General features: G+C 34.4%; 1 protein-coding gene across 4 annotated transcripts; it reads left to right on the top strand.

Annotated features, from left to right (window-relative positions):
* The first annotated feature begins 639 nt into the window (after positions 1-639).
* Positions 640-15,586, top strand: LOC112033301 (MMS19 nucleotide excision repair protein homolog). Of its 4 annotated transcripts, none has more exons than XM_024066084.2 (20): positions 640-834; positions 1,862-1,924; positions 2,025-2,079; positions 2,732-2,829; positions 5,473-5,631; positions 5,762-5,821; positions 6,590-6,778; positions 6,871-6,924; positions 8,851-8,937; positions 9,042-9,750; positions 10,106-10,485; positions 10,820-10,893; positions 11,403-11,502; positions 11,678-12,570; positions 13,329-13,404; positions 13,515-13,626; positions 13,784-13,860; positions 14,477-14,557; positions 15,000-15,079; positions 15,209-15,586. In XM_024066084.2, exons 1-20 carry the CDS (start codon positions 763-765, stop codon positions 15,240-15,242), a joined length of 3,453 nt encoding a protein of 1,150 aa, XP_023921852.1. In that variant the 5' UTR covers positions 640-762; the 3' UTR covers positions 15,243-15,586. The 4 variants fall into 4 exon arrangements, with proteins under 4 accessions (XP_023921852.1, XP_065637191.1, XP_023921851.1 ...); XM_065781119.1 differs by having other exon boundaries at positions 1,829-1,924; positions 10,208-10,485; XM_024066083.2 differs by having other exon boundaries at positions 1,829-1,924.
* The last annotated feature ends 2,367 nt before the right edge of the window (positions 15,587-17,953 follow it).

Below are 17,953 nucleotides of genomic sequence, written 5' to 3'. Positions count from 1 at the left end.
TTGACATGTTGAGCTTACTTTCCCACATCTAAAATAAAAATATTCCGATTTTTTATAGCAGTTTTAATAAAATAAATATTCGAAAAAGGAGGGAAGAAGAGCCTCATTACTAATTTACTAGAATAGGTTTTCTTTTTTTCTTTTTCTTTTTTTTTTTATAAAAAATATATATTTAAAGAATTGGGGTTCAAATAATGTCTAACACAAAACAAGAAATTGTTTGGTTTTAAATATGTTTGGATCCTTGGGCTGTAACTACTAAGAGAAAAATGACAAGTGTCCTGTTATGTGCAATATATATGACTCACTTGGTTAATTCAATTAAGTGAATTATGTACCTTACAAATGACAATTGTAAATATCATTTTCATATTAGTAATTAGAACCAAGCTCTGTTCCACACATCATACACACATTATTTTAGTATAGTTTAGTTTTTTTTTTTTTTTTGGGAGAATAACACACAAAATATTAGTTGTAAACACAATTTCATAATTTCAACCGAAACAATTTCAGTATTAATCATTACTCACGTGTAAAAATTAAAATAAAAATAATATTTTTTTTAAATGCATATATGAAAACATGCACACCAAAATTATACTACAAAAACAGAATCAAAATATATACCGTTTCTTTCTTTAACTTTTGGTCCTTTTGTTTGCTTTAATAGACTCTGTAGGCGCGTTTACCTCAAACTCCCAAAACCCTCTCTCTCACTCTCTCTGAAACTCCTAAAACCCTAAAATCTTCTGTATTCGAATGGCAGAACGGAGTCAATTGAGTCATCTCATTGAGTCCTTCGTCGACTCGTCTCGTTCCCCGACTCAGCAGGTTCACGCTTTGCTTTCTTCTGCTCCAAATTCGTCACCTTTCATTGTTAAATTTATTACTATCTTTTACTATTAATCTCGTTTCGTGCCGTGTTTGGTTGCCTAGAAAATAAATTTTAAAAAGAAAACCTTCGAATTTGAACTAATTCACATAATTATGTGTTAATTCAGTATGAACCCTCTGCTCAGGCTAGCACAATTCAAATAATTATTGGGAAAAAAGTTAAAAAAGAACATTCAATTACTAAGTTCTAGGTCGTTAAATATTGAATTATTTGTTTTGTTATATTGTTGTTATGGCAAAAACAATGATGGGTGTGAGATTATTTGGCCATATAATTTTTATTTTGACACCATATTTCATATATTGTTCTTTGGAATAAGTACTATTTGTGTGAAATTAAAGCCTTGGATAGCATGAGTACATTGCCTGGAAAATGCAAAATTTAATGTAATTTAGGAAAAATATGCCATTTGTTACATGGCTATTGAAGAACAGAGGTTAGGCGGATCACAAAAGAGATAAAATTATAAGTTAGAATTGTATGCGACAATTTAGGATGTAAGCTATAAAGATATGGAATAAGGGAGAGGAATAGCAAGAAGGGACGTGACGTGATCATGCAATTGCCTATAGGTTTTACTGGCTAGAGATAAGTCCAAAGGGCTCTTCTTTAGAAAGTTTCCCTATGTTATCAAAAAAAAAAAAAAAAAAAAGAAAAGAAAAAAAAAAAAAAAAAGGGATGTGATCATGGTAGTCTTGCTCAACATTTGCTTTTTTCCTACTCTTGTTATTTTTTCTGATTTCAACTGGGAAAGATTTGAATTCACTGGGTGCATGCGTGTATTGACCATCCAAGTAATATTTGTACGTAGCTTTATGATAGTTGCTTCATTCAAAATGAGCAATTTCTGTTGATTACTCAATTTGTTGTTTTATTGTTATGCTACTTTTTTGTTGGATTTCATTTATGTTTTTCTATGTCGTGAGATAGGTTGAATTCACTCAATATGTGCGTGCACTACAGGCTGCAAGCTTGGACAAAATTGCTTCTCTTGTGAAGAATGATGTATTAACTATGGAAGGACTGGTGTGCCTCTCTTATATAATATTTGTGTTTATTTAGTATTATTCTCTTGTTGGTCTATTTACTTTTTGGCTTGTGTCTCTTATCATTTTCTAAAATTTAGGTCAGGGAGATGCAGATGTATTTGACCACTACAGATAACATCGTTCGTGCGAGAGGTATTTTAAGCATCTCTTATGAGGTGTTGGATGGAATGGTAGTTTTTCTTTTTTTGGTAATTAGTATATAAATAAATCAAGCTAAAGCTTGAATTCAAATACTCAAAACTTTATTAGCCAGCTACACTTTTTGAGTAGATTGCATGAATTTTTCAGTATACAACTGTACAATGGCAGAGCTAGGGAGTTACCCCCTGACCCAGCAAACTTTGATATGTTCAAATCTTAAAACCATGAAATGTAAAAATGTTATTAGTGTCTTGCTTTGTTGAGATTTACCTGATGCTTTGATGCTTGGATATGTTCATGTCTTAAAACCTTTAAGTGTAAAAATGTATTCAATGCAGTGCTTTGATGAGACCTAACATGTCCATCAACTTCTTTACGTGGAAAATTTATGTGTGTGTGTGTGTGTGTGTCAGTTATAAACTTTGTGATGGTCCCTTGTAGATATCTGCATGGTAAAGTTTTGTATTTTTCCCTCTTTTGGTTGGTATGGGCTTGGAAAAAGTAGAGGGGGAGGGGAGGGTGGGGGTCTTGTGGGCCTTATAAGTTAACAATATAACTCTAGATTTTTGATAGGTATTCTTATTCCTAAACCAAAATGATATTAGTTCCTGAAAATTTCTTGAGACATGGTATTCTTTTCCAGGTATCCTTCTTCTTGCAGAAGTGCTTACATGTCTTGCAACAAAGCCACTAGACAATGCTACATTACATAGCTTGATAGGGTTCTTCACTGACAGATTGGTGAGTAGGAAGTTATTTTCTGCAGCATCATATATGAAAGATCTTAATTTATAATTTCTGATTGTGATCTTTGTTTTCTTTCAAGTTTATGACTTCTGTTTCCTTTTTAAATTCTACCTGGTTTGTGTGGTTTTATGATGTGCCCAGAGCCTTGGACAGATTCTGCTCCATCGACTTTACACGTTTAAGTCATATATTTTTCATAATTACGTGAATAATTTTTTTTTTCTTATCAAGAGTCAATTACAAAAATAATTCTTATTGGAGATCAGGCTTTTATTTTATTTTTGCACAAAAATCTATAAATCTATCATGCTTTGATTGCTTTGCACACTGTACACTAGAAGTCTTTTTGTCCGTCTTCAGGCTTAAGGCCTCTATATTCATTCTCTGTGGGTACATGAATCCAGGAAAATTTCACAAACATGGTTTGATTTAGGTGGTTTTGTAGTTGCCTCCTTAATTGTTCTTCCTCTTGCTGAAATGGGTTACTATTTTGAAGCCTGTCTTTTCATGATTTGATGGCATGGGGAAGGGTCTTTCCAAGAGAGGAGGTTTGTGACTTGATCTTGATTTAGAGGTTGCATATGTTTTCATCATGATTAATCATGTAAATAGCACAAATAGAGATAGAGAATGGATATTATACTAGCCTCTGAACACGCGCTACGTGCTTGTTCAGAGGCACTTCCTTTTTTTTTCAATTAAAAAAAACATTTGTATTTCTCTACAACAATATCAAATGAAATGTACCTTTCTCAAATGTGAGGTGTTGTGTCACCATCAGAAAGACCTTTAATTTTTGTGGGGAGGTTTGGGGAGTTAGAGGAGAGAAATGAGAGTAGGAAGGATTGGGGAGGAAGGAAAAACTGAAATCAGGAAAAAAAAAATCATATCCAATTGTGGGTTTTAAACATGGAGTCCATCTATAAAAAAAATAATAATAATAAAAAGTGATATAGTTTTAAATTTTAGAATGGAAATATGTGTAAGGCTTGGAAGTTATCTTTTTAGAGAACTGTTACAATGTTAGAATTCAAATGAAAAATGTAACCACCCTGGATAAAGATGAGCATTATTATTATTTAAAAAAAAATTATTGGCTTGTTTTGATTTTGAGTAAAAATCAGAAACATAGGTTATTTTGACAATATTGGAAGCGTGGGATTGTTTTGATTCGAACGTGGGTTAGTGAGAGTTAGAGTAGTTAAAATTTCCTTTTTGTCCCTAAGTGTCTGTTTGAAACTTTGACCCACAAAATGTGTAGACTAATTATTAGGGATAATACTGGAAATAAGGACAAGTGGACACCTCTGGTCTACTCTCTCAATATATAGAGATGTGTGAAGGGAGATTGAATTTGGTTAATCACCTTCATATTATTTCCTATTTTTTAGCTGTGGTGTTTTTGGATTGTGTTTGGGGCTTCCAACAATGACAAGTTCTTATAAAGTCGATGTGCTATATTTGTGGATATGTACTTTGGAAATTGTATAGGTTCCTTTTTGGCATTTTTCCCCATGTGTATTGATAGAGTAGCATATAGCTATTCTTTTAAAATATATTGGTTCTTGGATCGTTTTGTCAAGGGGAATTCAAGTGGAGTCTCTTTTCTTAATTTCTTTCTTTTGTTCCTTTTCAGTTTGACAATACATGATAAGAACTGTCAGTAGTACTTAATAGGTACTCATCTCCTACATGTGTATGGCTTAACAGATCAGGATGTGCCCTTAAAAGTGAGTCTCATCTACTCTGAAAAAACATAGTTGGTCATGAACAGCTTCAATCTTGTTCAAGGTTATTCATAAAAAAAAAAAAATAAATAAAAAAAACCCCTAGGTTCAAGCCCTAATGTCGGGCTCATTATCTTAAAAAGTTTTTGTACCGTTGAAATTAATAGTTTGCATTCATGTGAATGTATGTATGAATATGTTTGGACACATAAACATCTTCATATGTATTTATGTATATAAGTATTTATGTATGTCCTGTTGAATTTTCATATTAATTAATTTATGCATTCATGTGAATGTATGTATGAATAATTTACACATACAAACGTCATCATATGGATATGGTGCATTTTTCTCCAGGAGGAGGTCATGTTACATGTTCAGGTGGTTGCATTTAATGATTTATATAATAACAATTCCAAAGACAGATTTACTCATCTCTCTCTCTCTCTCTCTCTCTCTCTGGTTTGGTATTCCAGAGCTGTTTATATCGGTTTAAGGCCAAGGGTTTTGTTTACATGTCATTCTGCACTTGAGATTCTTTTTTGTTAATTTTTATCTCTCTTAATATATGGAATTTTAGTTTTACCTCATATGATATATAGATTTTTTGAGATTTTAATGTAATTTCCCTCAGATGAAAATTATAGCCTTTTTTACTCATGGTTTACTAGTTTACAGTTGCTTCTTATCAGTTTGTCCGGAAACTACCAAACCATAGAACCTAATCTGGAAAAGAGTCTATAATTGATGATATCATATTTATATCAGGAAAATAGGATCATTAAATTTACAGGTGTTTCCTCAGATGACAATTATTGACTTCCTTCAGAACTTTCTCATTGTCTTCTTTGAATTATATCTGTTCTGTAATATTATAGTATAATAGATGATATCATATTTATATCAGGCAGATTGGAAAGCTTTACGTGGTGCACTTGTTGGTTGCTTGGCACTGATGAGGAGGAAAAGTAGTGCTGGTGTGATTACTAGCACTGATGCCAAAGCAGTTGCAGAGTCTTTTTTACAGAACTTACAGGTGCAGTCTTTAGGACAGCATGATAGGAAGGTAATTCTTTTTTTTCTCTCAAGGCATAGTATATGGAGACAAATTAATAAATCTACACCAGATACCTACCAATACAACGCCTTATTACAATTTCAAAGTTTTTGACTTTACCATAAAAATGTTCTTGCAGCTTTGCTTTGAACTTCTGGAGTGCCTGTTAGAACGCTACCCCAATACAGTTACTCCAATGGTATCATTTCCAGTCTTGTTTTTATTCTACTTTTCTTGTCCTCTTTTTGTAGTAATAAATTATTTTCATATCTATTACTATAGAAAGAGGTCCGATGCTTTCTCCTGAAACCTGTTTAATTGAGTGTCTTAGAAAATTAACTTAAGGCTAAGATAAAAGCTGTTGAGTTTGAGAAGGAATTTTTATGGTCAATAACAAACCATGGGGGTTACTTTGTTCAACATGACGACTATAGACTTGCCCCCTTTCTCCACAAGAAATACCCTCTGGACCCACCATTTGATCGCTGTTAGTTTCCATATGCATCTACACTGCACTCACAGAGATACTTTATTTATATGACTAATGTAAAATCTAGAATTAAACATGTCTACTTTTGGCAATGGTTTTTTTATATTAAGACTGAGTTCAAATGAAGTTTGTATCCCAAAACTGTAAGCTGGTTGTTAGTCATGCCATATTAAAGTCATTTAGATTATCCCAAAACGGGGTTGCTTCTGGCATTATTCATTTATTTGTTTCTCCTTGCCACAACTGTGCTTCATGCTCTGTGCGCAACTTGAGCTCTATAATCTCTCTCTCTCTCTCTCTCTCTCTCTCTCTCTCTCTCTCTCTCTCTCTCACTCTCAGACACACGCACAAGCATACACAAATGCGCCACCAAACCCTCCATTAGAGATATCATAGTCGTCCAATGGTGTCTCTTACTTTAACATACTTCATCCTTTTTGTATGTTTTTATTAATTAGGCTGTTCTTTGTCATCTAGGGTGATGAGCTTATCTATGGAATTTGTGAAGCTGTTGATTCAGAAAAGGATCCTCAATGCTTGATGCTTACGTTTCATATTGTTGAAGTTCTGGTGCAACTGTTTCCAGATACATCTGGTCCATTTGCAAGTTTTGCTGGGGATCTTTTTGAAATTTTGAGCTGTTACTTTCCTATTCATTTTACACATGTAAGCTGAATGCACACCAGTGGTTTTATTGTTTCACATGCTCTTTCCTGTCATTGATATGTGAAAATGGTTTCTTTCTTTGCATTATACAGCCAAGGGGTGAGGATCTTGGTATCAAAAGGGATGACCTCTCTCAGGCACTAATGGTATGTGGTGCTTACATTGGACTTTTTAGAGTATATTGTACTTAGTCTGATGCCTGAATTAATATGTGCTATAATGTAGAGTTTCATGATGATTTATTGTAAAACATCTCCCCCCCTCCCCTACTCTCTTCTTCCCACCCCCCCACCCCCCAAAAGAAAAAGGTGGTGCAAGGGTTACTGGAAACACAGGTCTGATTGATTTCTACTAGAGGTTTATGCATATTTCATCAATTGATTATGGTCTACGATTTGCCTTACATATTGTTTAAGGATCTAGCTGGATGTGCTTAAGTAACAAAAGAAACCTGTGAATGGGTTGATTAAGTTAGTCTTTAAAATGTTTTAATTAAGGATTTTGGGTCTAGGAAGATGTTTTTAGCTATATGAGAGGTTAATTCTTTACAACTTCCTTGCCCTCTTATTTCTTCTCCTCCTTCTGAAGGGGCAGCCTGAACCTGGGTTGTTATGTGTAATAAAAGATTATATTGAAAAGTATATGAATAATGTTCTGTGAAATTCACACTAGTTTTGTTTTTGTTTTTAAATCATGGTTTTTCAGTTGTTGGTTAATTTAATTATGACCAAGCTTAAGCCCTTGTCCCAAGTCCGAACTTTTTGGGGTTGGTAGTTTCAATTCTGTATCGAGAGCAATATGTCATGTTATGATGTTTTTTCTCCTCATCTCTGCCGATCCCTTTTTGGCCTTTTCTCCATGCTATGCAACAAACTTGAATAATACTTCTCATCTGCACTGGTTCATTCCTTGGGCTTTTTGCACACATTAACTGGTTTCACTACCAATTACTGTTCTTGTAATCTTTTCAATGATCAAGGGGAGGAGATTTGTGCTGGCTGTCTGCCTATCTATTGCAACATATCTTCATTCAGGCTACTGCCAGCAGTCATAATTGATAATTCATTTAAATGCATGCAGAAAGTGTTAATTAAAAATTTAACAGTATTAAATTGATCATGTGATGAGGTGGATGGGGTGGATGTATTCTTTCAATTCTTGGCGTCCAATTTACCTTCAATGATTGATGGTGATTGTATGAGATGGAAGTTAACGAAGAACGGGGATTTTTATATCCATTTGTTTTATCATAAGTTACATGGTTCTTCCTCCGTTGTTTTTCCATGGAAAGGTATTTAGAAGGTTAAGGCACCCCGGCGTATCTCTTTCTTTGTTTGGACAACCTCATGGGATAAAATTCTTACGGGAGATAACTTGCGGGTTAGGGGTTTTGATTTTGTTGACTGGTGCATTATGTGTCGTTGCTGTGGGGAGATAGTGAATCATTTGTTGTTACACTATGGAAAGGCTTATCAGCTGTGGAGCTTTGTCTTTAGAACTTTTGGGATTTTGTGAGTTCCCTCACGTTCGGTGACAGATTTTCTATTTAGTTGGTGGAACTGGTGGGGGAAGCATTCATTCGCATTTGGAATTTAGTTTCGTTGTGTTTGATGTGGTGTATTTGGAGGGAACACAATCGGCAGACTTTTGATTGGTCTAGGGCTCGGGGACTCGCATCTAGTGATTCTCTCCTTTTGTTCCTTAGCTCTCTCTTTCTTTGTAATTAGTGCTTCTTTTATGTTTTTGCTTTTCTCTTCTTTTTTGTACTTTTTGATATGCTTTGTGCTATTTTGCATTTTGCATTTTTGTGAATATACATCTTTCTCACTTACCAAAATAAAATTGATCATGTGATGTGAGGTGAGAAATAGGTATATGCAAATTTTTTATTGTATGATAGTAAAGTTAAATGCATCACTTAAGTGAATTTCCTATGATAATATGAATCTTAAAAAGGAAGGCAAATAGATTTACTTATCAGTACTATTTTACCGGGTTATTTGCATACAAACACTAGTTTGATATGTGATCTTTACTTGCAAAGTAACTGTATGTACCTCATTCTTCTGTAGTTGGCATTTTCCTCCACACCTCTGTTTGAGCCATTTGCCATTCCATTGCTTCTTGAGAAGCTTTCTTCTTCTCTACCATCAGCAAAGGTTGGTGCTAATTCAATGTAGTTTCACTCTGTTAATGTTTGTAATGCAGCAATCTGTACTATCATGCTGTTTAATTGATTGAGCCCCAACTTATATGCTCACAGCTCGATTCACTGAAGTATCTCAGCAGTTGCACATCGAATTATGGACCAGAGAGAATGGCAAAACATGCCAGAGCTATTTGGTTGTCAATTAAAGATGCATTATATACTTCACTGCAAGAGCCTACTTTATCCTTTACTTCAGAATCTCTAGATGGACTTGTTTTTCAGGAGAATGAAATTGCAAAAGAAGCTTTAACGCTTCTGCAGCAGGTTATTATGCAAAACAATGGTCTTTTTTTAAGTTTGATTGTTGAAGATGAGGACATAAATATAATTTTGAACACTGTCCCTACTTATGAGAGTTATAATGATATTCCCTTGCAAGGCAAGCTTAAATTATTTGCAGCTGGTTGTATCCTGTCTATTTCTACCAAGACCTCCGTTGCTTGCTGTAATATGATTTTCGAAAGCTTCTTCCCCCGCTTGATGGAAATTCTGGGGCTTTCTGAAAAAAATTTATCTGGAGATCACTCACCGAAGGACAATTATTTAATCTCCAAAAGACTAAATTTTGGAGCTCTTTATCTCTCTGTCGAACTTCTTGCAGCATGCAGAGATTTGATTGCTGGCTCCACACAAATTGCTTGTAAATCAGTTTCTACATATGAGACAAGCTACTGCATGCTTCATAGCTTTTCAAATTTAGTAACTAAGGCCTTTTGTTCTACCTTGGTGACAAGTACTCATGATGCAGATATTTATTTTGGAGGTGAACGCTCTTATCTTACAATACCATAGGATATATAGATTTTGTTAATTTTTTCCATAAAAAATCTTAAGGATAGACCTTTTTTAATTAAGCATATAATATGATGAGCAATACTAATTACACATGTAATCACTTACCAAAAAAGGAAAAAAAAAAAATCTAATTACACATGTTATCATGTGCAAAATCTGTCATTTTGAAAGCTTTGCTATTCAAGTTTATCTTTCTATCTTGCCATTGTTTGCTTTTTAAATTAGTTATCACTATTCCTTTTCTTTCTTTTTTTTTTTCTAATGAGAATAAATTATTTGTAAAACCTGACAATATTGATCATTTATTTTGGACTTATATGCAGTGAAGGGTTTACAGATTCTAGCTACTTTCCCTGGAGATGTTTCTCCAGTACCAATATCTGAATTCGAGAATATTTTAATCACATTCATGTCAATTATCACAGTGAATTTCAAGAAGACATTATTATGGAGATTGGCATTAAAGGCATTGATGAATATTGGCTCATTTATTGATAGAAATAATGAGTCTGAGAAAATTTTAAGCTATATGCCAATTGTGGTTGAAAAGATTGTTTCACTGGTGTCTCTTGATGATGTCACCATGCCTTTCCCCCTCAAACTGGAAGCAATATCAGGCATTGGCACAAGTGGACTGAATTATATGCTGCACATTATCCAAGGGTTTGAAGAGGCTTTATTTGCCAATTTATCTGAGATTTATGTATGTATAACACTGAACTCATCTAACTTTTTTTTTATAAATAATTTGACTCTTCTATTTGGGACTAAAGAAACTAGGTCATGGGATGTCCTTTGAGTAAAAGGTTTGCATCTTTGTGTCATCCTTTTGTGGTGTTAACTTATTTGAAGTGTGTTTATTTAGTTGGTGTATCTGTTGAGAATTCTGCAAGCAAAAACAGTGGTCTGTATCTACACCAAATTTGGGATTGAAGACATTAATGATCTTTTCTTTACTTTCTTGTTCACATTCAAATTTTAAATTCATTTATTTTCTTGAGCTAATGGCACTTCAACATTGTATCTCATCCGTGTAGGTCCATGGAAATTTAAAGTCAGCCAAAATCACAATTTGGCTTTTGGAATGCTACTCTAATAAATTGCTTCCATGGTATAAAGTTCTACTCTGAATGTTTGCTTTCGTTATCTTCAGTTCATTGTACTTTTTTTCTTGAATGATTTGCATGAATTGGATTTGAAGTCAATTATTGCAATATGTGATATACTTGCTATGTTTAGGACATCTTTCTTTTTCTTTTTTGTCTTCCTTTCAAAATGTAAGATTCGGCCCTCCCCTCCTCTCTTAAGATAATAAAGACCTCCACTGCCACCAAGACCCTGCTTCACTTCGACCTTTGATCTGTGGTTCAGTTATTTTCATATTTACAAATAAACATATAACAAGAGATTCATTTCTAAAGATATTTGTAGTGAGTTCACGAATGTTTTCAGAACCCTCAAACCGAAGTAGGGAAGATGGGAGGAAAAATTATGTCACCATGTACTTGCATCATTAGCACCATTTTGTTCCCATTTTAACGTTCATCTGCTGACATTCTTGGTGCCATTTGGTGTGATTTCCTGCTGATGACATGAAACCCTTTGTTGGACCATTTGCAGGATCCATGACAATGGAGTTTTTGAGGAAGTTTTGTTGCGATTTCCTATTAATATTTGGAAGCAAATTGAAAGTTGTGTTGATTTTAGTGTCCCAGAAAAGGTAACTAGATCTGCTATTTCATTTCATAATCTTTATTATTATTAATGATGTTGACAGTGATGTCCTGAAAACTTCTAAGTACATTTGACATCAGTGGTTGGGCTTCGGGGGTTAACGATAATGATTAAATAATTTCTATTCTGGAAGTGGAAATGATGTATTTCTTCTACTTTAGGAGCTTCTTGATGCAATGATGACTGCAATGAAGCATGCTGTTGCATTTTGTTCTGAGGAAAGCCAGAACGAAATAATCCAAAAAGCTTACAATGTACTTTCATCAAGCACTTCTTTTCCACTAAAGGAATCCATGGCCCTCACCATTCCATTCCAACTGGAAGGTCTACAGCTCACTCAGAAGATGGACAATCTGTTGTGTAGAAATGAATGGATTCTTTCACTATTTGCATCTGTAGTCATAGCAGTTCGTCCGCAAACACACATTCCAAATGTAAAAGTAATATTGAATTTATTCATAACAACTCTTCTTAAGGGTCATGTTCCAGCAGCTCAGGCATTGGGTTCTATCGTTAACAAATTTGGTAAAAGTTCCACTGGATCTGAGATTTCAAGTGACTGTACCTTGGAAGAAGCACTGGATATCATTTTTCAATTAAAATTATGGACCCATCAAGATAATGGTGCTTTGCTGAGATGTAGTGTTAATGGAAGTGAGATGGGTCACACTGATTTATGCCAAGCTGTTGTGAACAATAAATTGCCCCAGAAACTTGCCATTACTGGACTATCATGGATTGGAAAAGGTTTGCTTTTGCGGGGTCACGATAAAGTTAAAGATGTAACTATGATTTTTCTGGAGTGTTTATTGTCAAATGGCAATGCCTTACCATTAAGTCAGCATTCACTAGAGAACAGTTGTGAGCAGGATTTGCGTGCTTCTGTGATGAAAAGTGCGGCAGATGCATTTCGTATTCTTATGAGTGATTCTGAAGTTTGTTTGAATCGGAAGTTCCATGCAATAATACGACCACTCTATAAGCAACGTTTTTTCTCCACCATGATGCCTATTTTGCAACCTTTGATAATGAAAAGTGATTCATTACTTTCTAGGTACCAAATATTCTTACTCAGAACTAATTGCACTTTGCTTTCTATGGTGTGCATCAGATGCTGTGTACCTTGTCTATGTAATTATGCATTGTTCATCTTATAATATACACATGTTGATTTAATGATTTTAGCCATTTTTCAAATGAAATTCAGAACACTGAACTTCCTAAAATGAATTCAAAAATGATTTAAAAACATCCCCACAATTCATATGGTTTTTAGCTTAGCTCTGTCTTCCTGCCTATTATCTGGTGTTGTGTCTTATCATAATATGTCAACATATTTCCATTTTCTTTAATGCTTCTCATCTGTAAGATGCCAGTAAGCACTTAGGTCATTGCAAACTTGTAGTAATTTAATCTACAGAGGACTGACTTGCATTGCTACATTCTACCTTGTATCCTCAAAGCTTGAGTGAATTGGTGTTCAGACTTGAACAATTTTCTTTTACAACAGCATATTTGTGTTTTACTTGAGATTTCTATTGCCTGAGATTGTTCCTTACTAATTGTCTGCCTTCTAGTTTCAAAATTGTCTTGTTGCTGGAATTGGGTATGAAGTCAATAGGGAACCATTTGTCTAGCAATTCATGAGAAACCCTTTTACATAATAGTTTGCTTGAATCTGCAAAGCATGTAATTGACTTACCTGCTAGCTCACCTTGAAGAATGGGTCTTTGACCACTTAATGGTAGAATGAAAGGCATATTTGGAAACATTCTTTTATCATGTATCCTCTTAACTGCTCTGCAATTTCAGATCTATGCTGTACCGGGCATTTGCACATATAATATCTGAAACTCCATTAGTTGCTGTTCTGGGCGAAGCCAAGAAGGTTAGTGTCAAATATCTCTGTACTTTCAGTGATTAGTTTTTTTTTCCCCTTGTTCTTATCTTGGTCTACATCAAGCAACTAATTAATAAGATACCACACAAATTTTGCAGCTCATACCTATTCTTCTGGATTGCTTATCCACGTTGAACAAGGATGCTCAGGATAAAGATACATTGTACAGTCTCCTGCTAGTCTTATCTGGGATATTGACAGATAAAGATGGTAATGCTAAATGTAAATTTCTATTTGTCTGACTTATGAAAAACATCGCATTGCATCTCACTTTTATAGAGTACTTATTAGATTATGATCTGTGTTTTACTATGACTGCTCACCCAGTTCTGGTAGTAAATGATCTATTTTCTGTTTTTACTTGCAGGGCAAGAAGCTGTAGTTGATAATGCTCATCTTGTCATTAATTGCCTCACTGGACTCATTGCCTACCCTCATATGATGGTACCAGATTTTTTTCTTCAAAAGAAAATCAAATTTACTTCAATGCTGACTTATCCCTTAGAGTTCATTGTTACATTTATTTAAATTGACACTATTCCTTTATAAGATTTTTTTTTTTTTAACTCAAACATCAGCTTCTTTCCTCTTTGCTTTGTACTTTATCCCTGCCTGCTGCTCTGTAGAGAAGGGGAGAGAATTTGGGAGGGAGGGAAGAGAAGGAGGGGGGGCGGTCTTGATGGTTCAAATGTGTTTTGATTCCAATTTCAGTACAAATTAGTATGCAAATGTTTCTTTGACAATCTTCAGATGCTACATAAGATCGACTTATACCTTTTTGTTGCTAGTTGTCAAATGAATTACTATTTTACTTTTTTTTTTCAGCCATGATGGGTTGGACCACTGACCTCCACGTTCAAAGGAGAAGTGTGACTAGGTTATATGGTTATTGATCACAGATAATTATACTTCAGAAATGACCTCATGTTTTTAAGCATTACATTGTTATGACTTACAAGTAGTTTTTTTTAAATACCTATGCGTATAGAGCTTTATAATATATTGCTAGTGGAGCCTAATTGAAATTATTGGTGTTTAATTTTTCTTTTTCTGTGTTCAGCTTGTTCGAGAGACAGCCATTCAATGTCTAGTTGCCATGTCCGAGCTGCCACATGCAAGGATCTATCCCATGAGAATACAGGTTAGTAAAAACTTAAAATAAGCGCCATTGCTATTTTCACTTGTCAAAAGAGTCATTGCTATTATCCATAAGAATAATCACATGGGCATTTACAACAATGCTTCACTGGAGCTCATTTTGTACCAACATATCTTTCATTCTTTCTTTTCCCTCTTTAATTCTTTAATAAGAAACAATTTTTTGATGGCCAAGACTCTTGTAGCTCAATTGGCACTTCCTGATGTTTCCAACAAAGATGTGTAGTTTAAAAAATCTCCCCTCCCCCAACCATCAAATTATCAAAAAGAAACTATTTTCTGGTTTACCTTGTGTGTACTTTTTGGCACCTTTATGCAAATGAATCATATCCTTATCCAAAGAACAAAACAAAACAAAGAAATGCTTCAACTTATCATCAAATCTACATGTCTTGACTGTGTCTGTGTGATGCTGTCATTTTCAGGTACTACAAGCTATATCAAAGGCTCTTGATGATTCCAGGAGGGCTGTTCGGCAGGAAGCTGTCAGATGCCGACAGGCATGGTCAGTCCTTGATCTATCCTACTTACCTTTAATGTTATTTTACATGTGTAGGTTTTCTTTCTCCTGCCCAGTGGTAGGGGGGGTTAATTTTATGTTTATTTCAATTAATTTCTCTTGATAATTTATTAGGGCATCAATTGCATCAAGAAGTCTTCATTTCTGAATGACGCAGCAGAGATTTTCCGAAGCTGGGTGCTGCTTGCTGGACAATCTTTTATTGTTTTGTTTTTTGGTCCTATAACCTGCCTAGTCAGCATAGTGTATGAAACTTTAGGTTTAGCCTTCAGACATTAATCAATAGTCTATATTATCTGTAGAGTGTAGATAATCCAAGTTGGACGAGAAATTTTGTTGCTATTAAGAATGTGATTAGTCTTTTATCATCAATTAGTAGACTACTATACTACCTGCAGAGTGTAGATTGGACATGAAATTTTTGCTGTAATTAAGAAGTTGGTGTAAAGTAATTTGATTTTCCATAGAAAGAAAAGGCAAACATTCATTGCACTAACGTTTCCTTTTTAAGCCATTGACAACAGGAATTCAGAAACATTATTGACAAATCAGCAGGACATAATTTTTTCAAGAAGCAGCTCTATCTTCATAATGTATCTCAGATATGAAGGCTTTTCGTTCTGCCCAAAAGGGGAATAGGCTAGGGTTATAGTTTGATGATCAGAGTTGATTCCATGATATAACTTCATTCTATACCGCAGACCAGAATAGGCTTTGGTAACGTACATTCCAATGATGGGAAGGGGTTATGTCGTGACAATGTCCAAATAATAGCCTCTATAACCTCGTGGCACAAGAAAGGTAACAGCAAACAGTAGAGACAGCAAAGATTTAGAGCTTGTAGGAAAGATCTCCAAATGCTAACAAGTCTGCCCTTATCAAAACTGAATTGGTAGGTGTTAATAACCCAAGGTATTAGTCTAATGGCTCCTAAGGCCTCGTGAGATTCTTGAGGTCTCGGATTCAAAACACATTGTCAGCATCTTAGGAAAACCACTAGGTTGCGTTTGGAAAGTTGAATTTGGATTCTAAATAAATATAATTGAAATGCCATGATTTCAAATCCATTAATTATATATATCATTTCAAATTCTAGAATTTTAAAGGTTTTAAAATCTTTGGTGGATTTGTCAAATCCAAATCCTAGACTTTTTTAAGTATCCAAACAAAGTATTTGGATTTTAATTACTCAAATCCAAATTCACATGCTTAAATCCTGTCATCCAGACGTACCACTAAGGAATTTGTCATTGTAATTATTTGTTGTGTGTAGAAAGAGGAGATTTCACGTACCCAAAGAAATAGTTAGATACTCAAAGGGCTTTAAACACTCACATTAGGAACACCCCCCCCCCCCCCACCCTCCAAGTTGGTATTTATTAAAAAAAAAAAAATATTATGTTCTATAGTGACAAAGCCTACGGACACAAAGACATGTTGATGTGTTAGATTGTTAATGGTAAGTAAATAAATGATGTTAGTGGTAAGCCTAGATGAGAATCAACAAAGACTTGCCGACTCAATTGATATGAAAAATGTTGTCAATTTTTTGTGCATGTAACATTACTTTTATAGTTGCAAGCAAACCATTAGAAGAAAATGGTCATTTTGGGGGGAAATTTTTTCAAAAACAGCAAAGGGTGGCAAAGAGTAGCTCCAAAAATTAGAGGCATTTTCTCATCCAAATTGAAGAGAAAAGGTTGATTTTATTTATTTAAAAAAAAAAAAATCTACTTACTTTTTTAAATACACTTTTTAACAAACTCTATTATTTCTCTATTCCTTTTAAAATAATTTTTTTTCTTTATTTATTTTTTATTCCTTCTTTAATCTTCCTTTAAATATTTATTTATCAATACTCACACCCTCCACCCATTTCACCTTCAATTTACTCTCAAAATAAAAGACAACAAATCATGGACAAACCCCTAGACAAACCCATCTTAAAACCCACCAGCAAAATTCACCCACAAACCAACCCACAGCTTGTCCCAAAACACAAGGGCGACAAAATTGAAGTACCAAGAGAGAGATAAACAAAGCAAGGGTGGCAATGAGTTTCTCAAGTGATTCAATGGAGAGAGAGTGAGGGTTTGTGTGTGAGAATTAGAGATTGCGTGAAAATCTATGAGGGGTTGCTTACTCTTTGCGCATCTATGATTTTTTGTGAAGAGCATTTTTGTCTTGGGTCTACCTTCCCATTGCCAAGTGCATGTGGAGCTCAGATTGGCATTGCACTTCTTTCTTTCTTTCTTTTAAATTTTGTTGATTTTAATAGTTTTATGAGAAAAGGATTGTGTTTTGTATGTCAATTGTGTCTTCCTCTTGATTGTGGGACAACATTTGTGTGTGTGTGTGTGTGAGAGAGAGAGAGAGAGAGGGGGGGGGGGGGGGGAGATGCACTTAAACCCCAATGCTTAAAAAACTCATTATAGCCTAAACTCTCTCATATTGTAGCTCTAGATTAACCCAAAGTCAACCATGTTTTTTTTTTTATCCCAAGCTACTTATATATATATATATATATTTGTGTGTGTGTGTGTGTGTGTGTATTTTTTATCCCAAGCTTCTTTGGGAAACTTCATCAAACACTTAAGCAACAATTATCCTATACGAATGCTTTGAGATAAATTAAATAAATTTCATAGCTCATTTAGAACCAGATAAAAACCCACAAAAGAATCAAACTTTAATGAATATTTGAATAAAAAAAGTGTACTTTTTGTGAAAGTATGGAAGTATTGAACAAGAATGGATGTATGGATGTGTGTGTGACATAACCTTCAAAACCCCAAATTTGCAAAGAAAGAGATGAGGAAGACTAAATTCATTGTAGTAGTACATGTCAAAAGGATTTAT

Source organism: Quercus suber, unplaced genomic scaffold (assembly GCF_002906115.3).
Source record: "Quercus suber isolate HL8 unplaced genomic scaffold, Cork oak 2.0 scaffold_257, whole genome shotgun sequence".
NCBI lineage: Eukaryota > Viridiplantae > Streptophyta > Magnoliopsida > Fagales > Fagaceae > Quercus > Quercus suber.
Note: the sequence above shows the minus strand (reverse complement) of the source record. Positions and strands in the feature narration are given on the sequence as shown.